The sequence below is a fragment of the Saccoglossus kowalevskii genome, chromosome 16 (genome assembly GCF_978046115.1).
Source record: "Saccoglossus kowalevskii chromosome 16, keSacKowa6.1, whole genome shotgun sequence".
Taxonomy (NCBI): Eukaryota; Metazoa; Hemichordata; class Enteropneusta; family Harrimaniidae; genus Saccoglossus; species Saccoglossus kowalevskii.
The window spans coordinates 8,188,314-8,203,162 of NC_140656.1; the positions used below are offsets into that span (position 1 = coordinate 8,188,314).

Below are 14,849 nucleotides of genomic sequence, written 5' to 3' on the forward strand. Positions count from 1 at the left end.
GTCGGCATAGTTAATCAGTCGCCAGTACATTCGCCTACGACTCATATTATATTATTATATTTTTTACTAGTAGCTTCGCGGTGAGTGGCTTTCGCGGTAAGTGGGTTTCGTATTTGTAAGGTTTCGCGGGGAGTAGGGCCTTGTCTCAGTAACTGGTCCTCTCATCCTTGTTGAGAATTAAAGTTTTATGATTCTCTAACAACTGACACTATTCTGGGAATACCATCCTAGCAGGAGTTCTAAAATTAGACCCATGCTCTGATAATGTCTCTAATTTCAAAGACCAATAAACATTACCATTGTGATCTTATTGGTGTTGCAAAGGATAGTTGAATATTGTTTATTGAAATTAATAATCCCCATAACCGTTTGCCAATTTGGATAAATTGTAGTACGTAACAAACTGTATAACTCAGTCTCAACAATGAAATAAAGGAATGTATATATTTACATTATTTATACTTATTTATTATACTTTTATTGCTACTTTACTGATAGAAATACTGTATTTCTAAAGACGCAATAAATATTATTATTATTATTGTTATTATTATTATTATTATTATTATTATTATTATTATTATTATTATTATTATTATTATTATTATTATTATTACTAATGCATTGCCATACAACTAATTCAAATTGAAAAAAATTGCATCATAAAGTATTCATCAGTAATACTTCTCAAAGGCGTATTTTGCGGTCAGTGTTATTTACGAAAATATTTGTTTATAATTTTATAAACTTGCTTGGCAATACCCACCCCAATTAGATATAATGTGTACACATTTTAATAAATGAACATATACTAACAAAAATGAAATATTAATTATTTCGTATTTTATTATATAACCTGCACAACAGTAATCAATATTTTTCCTTGCTAGAATGATGTGTAACTTCATACCGGAATCTTGAAGAAGTTCACAACTGGCAATTTAGCAGTATTAGGGATTGTCAACTTCCCGTGAATTTGATTACCTAACATGTTTAGGTCCATGCGCTGCAAGTTGCAGAACACGTACCTAAGCGGCTGCCCCCAGCAAATAATTAAGCAAGGCGGTTTCGATATCGAAATCAAGGAACTCTCCGATTTGACACAATCTGGGAAGTTCGAATTACTAGTACTAAATGAAGTACAGGACGACGAAGCTGAAATATCCAAGAACTAACACATACCAAAAATCTCAAAAGTAAATATTCGTGGTGTATTTTGATTCTAATCGGACCGGAAGTGGGAATTTGTTAGTACTCTGTACAACATATTGGCGTTCCGCTCTGCTAGGATTGCCCTTAAAATCATTTTTTGGCGATCCGCTGCTAGGATTGCATTTATAATCACTTTTGTAGGTTTGTGTGTGTGATTTCCAGTGTTTTCACGTATTATTTCTTCTGTGATTTTTAGCGTGGCCGATTTCGCTCAAAATTGGCAGGTAGGTCCCACCTTCACCCTAATTATTGGAGAAAATCTGGAAAAAAAAACGGCTCACCGTTGCCATAGCAACAGCAAAAAAAATTTGGATAGCTTTGCGCCAAATGTATCTCCTCCTACAAATTTGGGATAAAACACCCCTATTAACATAGGTCATTCTACTCTTCTTGAGTGTGGGCACAAAGTTACTATTTGAATTATTTTCATTACCGAGAAATTTGAGCCCAAAGTTGGGGTAACTGTTCACCAAGAATGGCTTTTTAACTCTTCTGTGATTTTTTGGCCGAGCCGATTTCTGGCCCACCGTTTCTATGGCAACAGCCAAAAAACTGATTGTTTTAATACATTTGCGCCAAATGTATCTCACCCTACATTTCTACGATTAAAAAGCACGGACGTAGCTCATTATACTCAGCTTGGGTGTAGGCAAAAATATACTGTTTGTTTTTCTTATGTCTATTTTCATTACCGAGAAAATTTAACTCCTCTGTGATTTTTGTTGGCTTGGCTGATTTTGTTCATACTTGACAGGCAGGTCGTACCGCCACTAATTGGAATACTTTCGCCCCAAATTTATTACCTTTTACCCACAGTCAGCTGGCGCACACGTGATAATAACATAAATACGATATGTACTATATGGGGGCCGCCATCTTGAATGACGCCTAAAACCGTAAATAAGAGACAAGTTGTGAAACGCGTTTTTCAGATTCCTACAAATCAGGACAAAATACCAATCTTTCACAAAAATACGGTCCGTTGGGGTTATATTAAGCCAACCGATAACAAAATTCGACCGAATTCGTCGTTTTTGTGTTGAAAAGTCCCTTGCATACGAACACCTAATTACGCGAAGAACCTAGAACACTAAGCCGGGGTATGAATCTATTCTGACTGTTTCTACATCACGATTTTGCAATTAATCTTCTAAGACCATGGTTCTGCACATTAATTAAATTAAGAGATGAGGAAGCCTGTAGCAAACTTTGAAACATGTCAAAGCCCGATTAATTACCAGTTCCAAAGTCTGGGTGCAGAACTACATGGAATGAATTCTTGGAAGTACCTACCTCATTTGCTGAATAATTGATACTCAACTGGATTACGTATTACCTTTGGATTATTTGCTAAATAATTAACCGTAATCATTTGATCAATTTTTAATAATGATTTATAATTTCATTGTTCGACCTTTGACTTTGATGTTAGTCCACGTTGCTCAAACTATGTCACATACCGAACTTTAGCGTTTTTAGCCTCTGTTGTACAATAACTCACAGCATCCGGGATAATGTCGGTAATGAGTGAAATAACATTTTTATTATCCGTATATTGTTGTTGGTTATTTATTTTTTTGTTAGTAAATATATGTTGTATATTTCTACTCCTTGTACTGATTTTTGCTGATATCTACCGAGTCCGTTCAAAGCATTTCCCCCAGTTTTGTATGTTTGTTCAACAAATAAACATCTACTTTTGCTTGACACGTTTATCATTTTAAATAGTCAAGTCTTGCTGGCGACCGAACCCATCTCCATATTTGAGATGGGTTAATCACATGCGAGTTAATCAGATCATGGAGGTAAAAAAGATCTCCATGGTTATATGGACTGGAGCTATTTGTTTAGTGCGTAAGACGTCAAGTTTGTGGGTGATATTCGCTCACATTCGATCAGTGTCAGATAATAAAGACAGCGTAAAGTACATCTAAACACGGTTACGGATTTAGTAACCGTGATCTAAACAATACACTATTTATTCGCTTTCTTTTTATTTTTTAATTTGCTGAAGTCATGGAGGTAGCAAAGATCTCTTTTCTACCTCCATGGCTCCATGCTGAAGTCTACTAAATCTTTGGTGCCACACCCATGAACTCAAAATTGATTGCTCGCTGGCATTCGACCCAAATAAAATTCAAACAATTTGTCATACATTTATGTTTTAAAAAGATTACATACTAGTATTATGATTTGTGTGCATGTCATCCACTTTTTGACGTTTTTTGAGGAATTTCCATAGCAATCCGAACATTATTTCATAAAAAAAAAGTTATCTAATAATTCGTGCCAATAACAAGACACATTTTATAACATGCATATGTTTTTTTTTCATTACGTGTCACCAAACAATAGCCTTTTTTTTTTCTTTCTAAAGTTAAGTTTCACGATCCCCCGGCGAGTTAGCGCTAAATAGTAAAGGACCCCACCGTTTCAAATCATACCGTATCACCTGGTCTTCATATCACATGTTCTACGTAGTAAATTGGATCTAGTGCATACGTATCAAATATACGCCAAGACACGTAGTACAAGCATTGACAGGATCATGCACAGTTGTGATTATTCATAGTGAAAAGGTAAATATGCTACGGGGATAATATGGTATATACTAGATAATATTTCATAATCCCGGCTAAGTAACTATTCAAAATAGTTAGAAGACATTTTCATAAGCTACTTACTGATGAACGGCCATTGCCCAAAACGTCTAGTTAATTCTAGCTGGGAAAATACGTTTAAAGTCATCAACTTGGTATAAAGTCGAATTTCGACTTACCAATTTGTAAAAACGCGGATTTTGACCTTGTACAATGTATTGTGATCATGACTTGGGAGAGATCAAAATGGATTCATATTACAGAAATCATATACACATCCACAGTGACCCTAATGTTATTGATGCCCACACATCAGTGGTGCGGATCCGACCCAGTGGGGTTTCGGAGTCCAGTGATCATTTACAGAAAATAAAATAAAAAGTCTGCCTTTGTTTCCTATAACCAGAGACGGGCTGAGGATTCGGGGATTGCAGTGAATCGCACTATGGTATATGCGTTGAAGTGAAACCATGGACGTATTCCATGGTGAAACCATATACTGGTGAAACGAAGGTATCGATCAGTGTGTGTAAGAGGTCCTAAATCGAACTCTGTTGACAGTGTGTTATGTCTACACAGATATTGCGGTATTAGATCAGTTTTCCCAAGTATTTCCCGAAATATCACATATTCTATTTCATACCCACTTATCAAATATCATGATAGCAGTGTATCCGTCATCCTATAGCAGGATTTGACAGTGGACCAATCACAGACAGACGTGCATGGCCAGACATTTAATTTGAAAAATTATTAGGTATATACACATGTACCACACTTTTCGATCCTGTTGTAACCCTGTGGCTGTCTCTTTATGAATTATATCGTTATGCGACGTTCTCGGCTGATATTCGTTTTACCATTACTTTAAGGTAGAAGCCTACTCATAAATATTGCAATAAATTGTACTTCCTGGCAATATAAGAATATTGACTTAAAAAGGTTGGCTTAATTTCCAAGAAAATGGTAGTTGTATTTTAGTGGGTAGTGGCCATTTTGACAATATTATAACGGTTTTACAATAGGTTTCTATGACGGCGATATCATGCAATATCTCAAATTGTAGGCTGGTGACATAGGTTGAAAAATTATATATTGCGAATGATTGGGCACTTTTTGTTGCCCTCATTTATTTCAAAAGTCTAGGTCTTAAAATATGGCAAAAATTGCAATTTTTCTTTAACATTGTGCTTTATGGAATTGTTTTAAAAAAAAGATTTTTGAAAAATATTAGGACGAGTTTCTCAAAACACGTCACTGTACTAGTTTTACACAAAAGAATGATGCTATTTGTTATAAGTTGCCATGGGACATTAGCTTCATACATAATAAACCAATGAACATTATCATGTGATTTATAGCCAACTTTTTCAAAAATGATGAGTAGGCGTCTACATTAAAAGCTTAATAGTGGAGTGTAACTTAAATACTCGTCACAGTCTTACGATATACAGGGGCGATGATTGTTTCAAATTAGTGCTAATTGTGGACATTGCACGTGATCAAAGAGGACTCAGTTGTGTAATAAATGTAATATTGTGAAGTCCAATGAAGTGTGAATAGTCCGGCCCATAAGGTAAACAAATGCACGATATATACGACTGTTGATCTTTGTTCAACGATGAGTTTTTATTTTATTTATTTATTTATTAAACTGCAGCCAACAGGAAAACCGCCCAATTATAAGCCTGAGAACAATAAAATAATTGCACAAATACAAACATTTGACATTAAAAACAAAAACAAAAGATACTCTCTAAAAAATGAAGCTACATTAATTTTACAACTATTAAAAGCACTGAAAATATCAATAGTGCTATTAGAAGAAATGTAATTAAAAAGAGACAGTGCTCGGGGAATGTATGATGATTTTCTGTCATTTAAACGACATTTTAAAATGCGTATCCCCGTGCAACGAGGTGCAACATGTATTGGAATTTCAGATAAAATATCAGAATAGTTGTAATATGAATGTAGGGATTTGTGTAAGAAATACAAGTCAAGGGTATTTCTGCAAATTGAAATGGTAACAGGGTGATCCCCTTCAAACATAAAATATTTCTTTTGAACCCGTTCAATTTTGTTTACAGGATATTGTTGAGATGGAGATCACACTTGGGAACAATACTCAAGATTGCTCCTCACTAGAGTGATATATTATATACAAGGTTCTAATAAGACTCGTACTGTCAAAAGATTTGCAAGTAAGTTTATAAAATCTCAACATTGTAAAAGCTTTGGTAACACAGCTATTACTGTGGTCATTATACTGTAGTTTAGAATGTACTGAAAGTTCAAGTTAATGTTTATAGAAAATAACAAATAAACTTTGTCGCGATCACACGTCGTGAAAAGTGTGACAGACACATTTCAGTCTGATGGGAATAAAGACAGTTTCACAAACCGGATGTAGTGTGTAAAAATAAATAAATATTGATTTCACTCATTAGATTTAAAGGGCAGTGGTCGTCGCGCCGCGTCGTGTTTGATATGGGACTCACAGAGACCACAGTCCCTCTATGTCTATAGAGGGACTACGTAGCGACGTTTACAGCGCCTGTAAAATATGTTGTTTGTTTACATGATATTCGAGCACGCGCTGCGCGACGACCACCGCCCTTTAATTTCACAATCTTGGTGTCTGTACCGAGATTGAGGCTGCGTCACAAGATGTAATATGCAAGTGGGGATTGCACAGCCACTGTACGGGAAGACTTCTAGTCACGTGATTAGTTGTGCTTATTCAAGTTGTTATTCTTACCAGAAGATTGTATAACTAAAAACGGACGCACCATAACTTTATTGTAATGAAAATTAGCCATCAAGATCAAAGTACTATCACTCACGATAAATATTTTTTATTGAGCTGCAAACAATAGTCTGTATCCTGTAAAATCACCGTCCCTTGTTGTCAGAAAACATTTACTAGACTTGCGTTCCATTTATAACTAATGTTTGTCTCGAGGCTTGGGTCAGTTTGAGGACAAGGTCGCCGGTTTATGAAGTTACACGCCCCTAATTTACTAGTAGTTTAGGCGTGAGCACCGCAGCCATGAACCGATGACTGCAGATTAAAAAAATACACCACAACCAGAGCCAAACAAAATATGACAATGCTTCTATTTTTTTATTGAAAATGTGACTTTTTTATCAAAAAGATACAATGTGGATTTTTTGTTTGCGATTGTATCTTGATATTACCATGTGGTATAATTTTATTTTGAAAAATAATGTTTTGACTAAAACTTCAAATATTGCAATTATATTCTTTCGATGAAATACAATAACTGGAAACTCGGGTTTATTAATTTATGAAAAAATTATTGATATTATTTTATGACCGTAACTGATATCACGCTTAAGTTGCTGACACCACGGAAACACCGGCAACCAACATAAATAAAAAGAAAACGAACTACTTTTTTTCTAATTACTGGACCAAGTAAGATGTTTATTCATTAACACCAACAAATGAAACTACCCTGACTTCCTGGACACATCCTCCACTGATTCTAATTGAGCCCGCCACATTAGGTCAGTTTTGCTTGCTAGGGAGTAAAACACGGAAGTGGAAGAGCTGTCCATGCATTGACCAATCACACAAGAACTCACAAACACCAACGAAATATTTGTTGTTGTACTTAACATTGGGGTTCGGCACTAAAAACAATGGAACGTTTATAGGCTTAACGTTGGATTTAGATCGTGTTATAATCCAAATCCCCTAGAAAGAGTTGTAAGCACAAATTTCCATATGTAAAAACTATATAGTTCGTTTTTTTTTTTATTTATGGATAGTTTTTTGGCATCACACCAAAGCAGGACATTTTTTGAAATATATTTACATTGTCCCTGGCACTTTCGTTATCATTATCTTGATTCTTTATAGGAACAATTCTCTGATATTCCATGGTGACCCTTTGATTTGATTTGATTTGATTTGATTGTAGCAATATTTGTGTCACTATGTTTAAAGGGCGCTCACTCACATCCTGGACAACAAGTACACGAAGCGAGGACATGACGTAAATTACTAATGTGGCGAGAAGAGATGTAGAAACTAATTTTTATGATTCAATTGTCGAAAAAATGTATTCAATGTAATTTATGCAAACTTGGGATATTGCAATATGCTTGAGTCAATATTTCAGTTCATCCATCACCGGGAGTGAATGTGAATGTGCTGCTAGCGGTCGTCAATCTGTGTATATCTAATTTCGTAGAAGAGCATCTAAATGTACCAATAACAATCTTAGTGTTTGTAGCCAACTACTGTGGAATACTTTATTTTCGCTGGAATTAATTTCGCTGAAAAGGTTTTTTGGGCGTTTTGTATGGAATTTATTTTCACTGATTTTTGATGAGTTTAATGTGAAATATAGGAAAAAAAGTATATTAGCTGGATTTTATTTTCACGGAATCATCCTTTCAGCGAAAATAGCGAAAATAAATTCCAAGCGAAAATAAAGTATTTTACAGTATTTAATTATTTCTCAAACATTCGCTCATTGTTTACAAACAAGCGTCTACCCATGAGCCTTTGCGTTTTTAGCGTGTGTTGTTATCGTCGCTTGGGGCTCAATTCCCGCGCGTGCGCAGATGACGACCCTCCCGCTTTATACTTAATACGCAATTTAGCATGTAAATCATTCATACACATAAATACTAAGCATTTTCTACCCGTTTAGCAGTAGAATTAGCAAACTCGAAAACATACAATAGAATTCATTTCATTATGATGACAATCAGAACCTGTTTCGATAGTGTACTCTCACAGGGTCCATACCAAATGATGTCGTATCGTAATGTAGAAAAACCATGTTATTCAGGTAATATCTGTGTGCTGAATACTAACCTCGAATACACTAATAAGATCACAAGAACATGAAATATCGCCCCCATGGGAGATATGCGTTAAATATATTACTACCGTTGATGGCGCACTACATGATCTGAAGATGGCTGCGACAAGCGATGGTCGAACTGTTGTTGTTCTGTGTATGATTGGTAATATTCCCGGCAACTTCCATTCTGCTGACTTGAGAAACTATTTTTCACAATTCATAGAATCTGGAGGCTTCAACTGTTTTCATTTTAGACACCGCCCAGAAGTTAAATCGCGAAGTCACAGGGATAACTCTTCCGACGGTAATGTCCAAAACGAGATAGACGTAACATCGACGTCTTCATTGAAAAGAGATCCAAAAAACAGTGATAATACGTTGTGTTGTGTTGTCAAGCTTTCCAGTCATAATGCCGATAAATTAATTAAAATGTATAACGGAAAACGGTGGATTGGGAAAGACGGTTCTTTGATGGCTTCACGGTGCAGGATTACAAGAGTTAAAGTAAACAAACAAGGTAGGAACAACAAGGTACTACATTTTGAAATAAAGAGGTTTGCCATTAGATAATCTGTGGAGGAGGGAGTTAAAGAAAAGGTAGACAGTATGGGTATTCGCACCGCAATGGTGCGTATAAAAAAACAGATCCACTTTTCCTACTGCAGCAGTGTGAATAGCAGAAATGCACCTGTTATTTGTGAAGCAGTCATTTACCGGTATATAACAAAAATAGATCCACAATTCACATCGCAGTGCTGGTGAAAATAACTAAAATGATTTACTATTTGCACTGCAATTCGCAAAGACAGACCTAAACAGGTCAGTAGAAGACAAAAGATGTTTTCGTTAGCGTGGGGGAAAGTTGGTTAGCATGGGAAAACAGAGGTGTTAATCCGAAAATTCATTGTCTATTCTTGTTTGTGATTGGTCCTGGTAATGTTTGGAGAATCGTAACTTAGCTCTGTCTTTGAGAATGGTGCAGTGTTCACATGTACCGAAAATACACTTTAAAATGAATGAAAGGAGTAAGCAAAGGCTATCTTTAGCGAACAATACCAGGAAAAGAAATGATGTAATGCTATGCTAAACCCTTTTCTATGTATAGTAAAAAAAAGAGTGTGTCTGACCATTTAGTTATTCAAACCATGCTCTATTCAATCGTCAACTTGTATGAACACTGTAAGGAGTACGCTACCATGTCAATGAACACTGTAAGGAGTACGCTACCATGTCAATGAACACAATGAACTAGTGTGGTAATGCACTACAGGCCTGGGGGTTTAAAACACCAGAGCTGATTGGTTGCTTCTAAGTCGTACAAGTCACTTGAATAGTTGCATAGTCACAGTGTGTATAACAAAACTAGATTTTTTATACGGTACATGAAATAATACTAGATCAATACTAATTGCAGGATGAAAACTTCCTACCATCTCCCATCCCAGAGTTTCCAATGGTTAACTTGTGCTTACAACATAACCATATTGAACTGCAGCCAGGAACAATATATCTGCATCTTGCTCCACAAAACAACAATGTCACTGTGTGTAACAAATAATAACTTATTGTGATGGGATGATCACAGAGTGTAGTGGACTCATGATTCAAGTTCAAATCCTATCTGGTGTTGAACCTTAGTTAAACTCCAACAAGGAGGTGACTCTTTACTCTGGGTGAGTGTGCCACAGACTCAGTGAGAGGGGGGGGGGGGGTTAAAACCACTAGCCAAGATTCCCAAACATGCGACCTTGGGGGACCCCAAATTGGATTCATGTAGTGTATGTGTTTGACTTTGCCTGTTAGGTGTTATGCTAGCATATTAATTTAAATTACCATAATGTCATTATGATAGGAAGATGGTCACACAGAACTGGTACTGTCAATCTTCCACTTCCACTACTGTAAAGAGGTTAATTATTCACTGGGTTAACTTATTTCCCTGACTGGAAAATGCGCTAAATTAAAACCCAGTGAATATGTGAAATTTGTCATAGAACACATTACAATGTATCTAAATGATAAAACCATGAATTTAAAACCCACTGAATATGCCTAGAATGGTAAATCAGCAAAATTTAAACCCAGTGAATATTAGTCATTTTACAGTACTTCTGCATAAATTTAGTCTTTTCTACATAGTACAAGAAAATTATCTGATTTTATGTTTTATTCACAGATTCTTCCACTTCACAATATAAAACACGAAAAGAAGAGAAAACAATTCCATCTGAGAGGGAGACATTTACTGAAAATGACCTCTCTAATCTGATTGAGTTAAAGCCACCAGCTATAATGCCGAATGGAAATGTGGGTACACCTACTAAGTACTTCCTGGATCTCATCCGTGCTTGCAGGATGCCACCATCTATGATAAAAAAACTTGGTTTATCATTTCCTAAGACACGATCCAACAGACGATACGGGAATGTACCATTCAATTATCCAAATAGTAAGAGATTTTCAAACAATGAGCAAGAAGAAACTGTGCTAACCGGTTCCGGAGAAGAAATTATATTCCTGGAAACACAGAATACTGGGGATATAGGCGTTAGCAGAACAATTAAAGAGGAGGGTTTAGTGTCTGACAAAAGAAATTTAAATAAAGTAAATTCAGAAATAGATGATTTGGCTGATGATCAAGAACAGGAATTGTCTGAATCTGACCAGGTAATGTACCAGTACATATTGTTTAAAATTATAATTTTTTCAGTATTTCAGTTAAATTTTTCAATGTAGGTATGTTAACGAAATTGTGTCTTACCATATGTTGAGATTGAAGAGGTGTATAGCACGATTCACTTGTTTACATTTTACATGTGCACTGTGACTGGTTGTTGGTATTTAATTAAATGATGGTGGTCATCGCGCCATGCATGTGCAACATTTGTGTTTGATGGACATTGAATTTCCCCCAAATCCACTGCACACTTCTAACATACATCACAAGTGTGAGTTTTGGCCTGGGTGCGACGTGCACTACTCCATTACCACTTCATTTCAATCAATTACCTAGTTAAAGCTTGGTATGCATAGCATGGCAACCACTGCTCTTTAATAAATATACATGTATATGTGCATCCATTAATAAAACAACTTTAGTACAATGACACATTATATAAATTGTGAGCTATTGCAGGGTTTCCCTGAGATTTTTATTACAAGGCTCAATCACAATACTGTAAAAGGATCACTGGGTTTTAATTTTGCTTATTTCGCTGACTGGAAAATGCGCTTAATTAAAACCCAGTGAAAATGTAAAATTTAGTATAGAACACATTATCTAAATGATAAAACCATGAATTTAAAATCCACTGAATATGCCTGAATGGTAAATCAGCGAAATTTAAACCCAGTGAAAATTAGTAATTTTACAGTAGCAAGTGTCTGAATTGTAATCATTCAAACACAGTATTTAGAAAAGTAGACAGACAGCTAGTTAGTCCTTGTTGACATGATTAGCTAATTAGCCTGCAGTTAGGAAACCCCTACTAATGGTGATCCATGTATGGCTTTTTTTAGTCTGATGTATTCATGTATGTATTCGTTCTTATTACGCAGCGACCATTGCTAACTATCTACATTGATTGAATGTATCAACGGCGAATGTACAACAGCATGTGGTTGATATCAGATAATGTGAGATTATCGGTATATATCAGAGAAAGATACAAGGCTCCGCTTTACGTTTAAACTGTGTTTCCTTTAAGGATGATGATACATGTGAGGACTGGGAGAGACACGAAGCCTTGCATAATGACGTCACAGAGCAGGACCGAACAAAGGAAAGACTTTATGAAGACGAGATTGAACTGAAATGGGAGAAAGGAGGACCTGGACTCGTATTTTATACCGACGCGTATTACTGGAAACAACAAGAAGGCGGTATGATAAATGTGTTGTTTTCATACATACGTACATTCTGAGTGGTCCATTGATGAGATGTGTATTGAAATTGTCCAATAACAATGTGTGTTTTATGTGTTCTTTGTTCCAGATTTTGATGAGCAGACTGCTGATGACTGGGATGTTGATATGAGTGTTTACTATGACTTGGGTATGTACCATGATAAATAATGTTGTATGCGACAACCACACGTACCAGTAACAAAAACTTCCTGGACTGTGAATAGTCAAGACGTTTTGGCACATGTTCAAGTCCAATCTTGAAAAAGAATAAGGATCTTCAGATTCAAGGTCATTTCGAATGCATTCCCATGCAATTTTTTTTTTTTTTCAAAAGTGCTTCATAATGGAGTACAAAACCCCTAAACTCATCATTTGGTCCCCAGTATGACATACTTTTTTGGAGAAAAACTACAAAAATGGCAATTTTTGAGCAATTTTGCTAGAAATTCATGTTAAGTATTATTTCATCAACTATTTTTATAATTTTGTGAAAATGTTTTCAGATGGTGGTGACAAAGATGCCAGAGATTATGTGCAGATGAGATTAGAACAAAGACGAAGAGATGGAATACCAGATGATGCCGATAAAATTGGAAAATTTGAAAAACACACCAAGGTACAGTCAAGATATTTCAAAGCCCTATCAACATCACAAGATATTTCTTCACTTTAAAATTGTACAACATATCAAGTAATATGTGTACCACAATAAATGCAATATCTACGGTGTTTGCATAATAGCCTTGCCAATAATCAAACATCTTCCATTTATTCTACTGTGATCATGTTTTTAGCATCTTAAAGGGTTGTCAAGCCACCAGATCATACACAGGGATTCTCTGATCTAAGATGAACTATGTAACTAATTCATATTCAAAGCATTTCACATTAAAATTAGTCCGAGATACCAATAGATCCCTTCTTTTTGATATTCATAAAACATTTTTTACTTGTGTTACCACTGCGACCATTGAACATTACATAATTCCTAGGAAAACTGTGTTTAGCGAACTCGTGACGCAGCAATGCATGATGGTATGCATTATTGTAGTGAAGACAATAAACAACTTTTAATTTCTGCGTTCGATAACTAGCAAACTTTCTGATTTAATTTTGGCAAAGTTACTTAAAATTGAAACAGCTGATTGTCATTGTGCAGCAAGCATTCTAATCTTGTGTAAACAATGTCTTTTACATGCATTCTACGAGTCACATAGGACCGATATCAAAAATGGGTTCAATTTCATAATTTCAATTCTGAGTCAGTTTGCTGCATATTTTTTACGCGCAACTTTGATAGTTTTTCTTCAATACTATTGCCCTTTAGACACGTCTTGTAATCTATATATGAATACCAGGATATCGCAAGCTCATATTTTATTCTGCCTACATGCATCTATTTTAATTCAGGGTATTGGTCGAAAGATTCTGGTACAACAAGGGTGGAAGGACGGTGAAGGCCTGGGCGCTAGTGTCAGTGGTATAACGGCAGCATTGGAGAATGATGGACAACACCCTCGTGAAAGGAAAGGACTAGGGTAAGAAGTTGCAAATTTTGAAATAATTCCTACCGGTAACTCATAAAACCAAGAAAGTGCAGTACTCAAATGAGATTGCGACTGCTATTTTCAATAAAAATCTGTTTTTATACTTCACAATAATTTCTTATTTTATTTGGTAGTTACTATGGCGAGAAAATCAATAGAAATGTCAAGAAAACAAAGAAACGACGAGCCGAGGATGGGATTATTACGACCATCTATGATAATCCTTTAGAAACCGACCAACCAGATACGCTGCTTAGATCACAGCATCCATGGACGCTTAAATACCGACCAGATGTCAAGTTCTGCAAAGGTCATGATGATGACTCTAGTTGATGCCCTATTTTAATTCTTTTTTGAAAAGTGAACTTCAAACCATATTAACAAGACCCCAGATTTGTGAGATCTGTCTGAACAGAAGTTCCAGAAAAGCAGGAGTCAATTTAGAAGTACCATTGTCAATGTAGACATCCCCAACTACATCTGCATGTAAATAGTGTTCACAAGGATTAAAACGCAACTTAAAAAAAAAATGTGCTGCTAAGTGGTCTGTAAAAGTCATGAAGAGGCAAACGTATTTCACTTGTATGATAAAATCAATGAGGCCTTGTTAGATTTTAATCAGACTGGGCATGCGTGTATGTATTGTTTGGAGCTTAAGTAATTCAACAATTTGAGAAGGGGCAGAAATCAAACTGGATTGTCAGTGAATTAACCTCTCTGAAATGGTCATTGCAATGTTT

The 14,849-nt window shown here is 35.7% G+C and overlaps 1 protein-coding gene across 1 annotated transcript; it reads left to right on the forward strand.

Annotated features, from left to right (window-relative positions):
- The first annotated feature begins 8,749 nt into the window (after nt 1–8,749).
- On the forward strand, nt 8,750–14,639 carry LOC100375338 (G patch domain-containing protein 3-like). The gene is made up of 7 exons (XM_006821834.2): nt 8,750–9,173; nt 10,833–11,323; nt 12,364–12,538; nt 12,651–12,710; nt 13,066–13,178; nt 13,973–14,100; nt 14,244–14,639. The coding sequence occupies exons 1-7, from the start codon at nt 8,771–8,773 to the stop codon at nt 14,440–14,442; spliced, it is 1,569 nt and encodes a 522-aa protein (XP_006821897.2). The 5' UTR covers nt 8,750–8,770; the 3' UTR covers nt 14,443–14,639.
- Nucleotides 14,640–14,849: the final 210 nt, after the last annotated feature.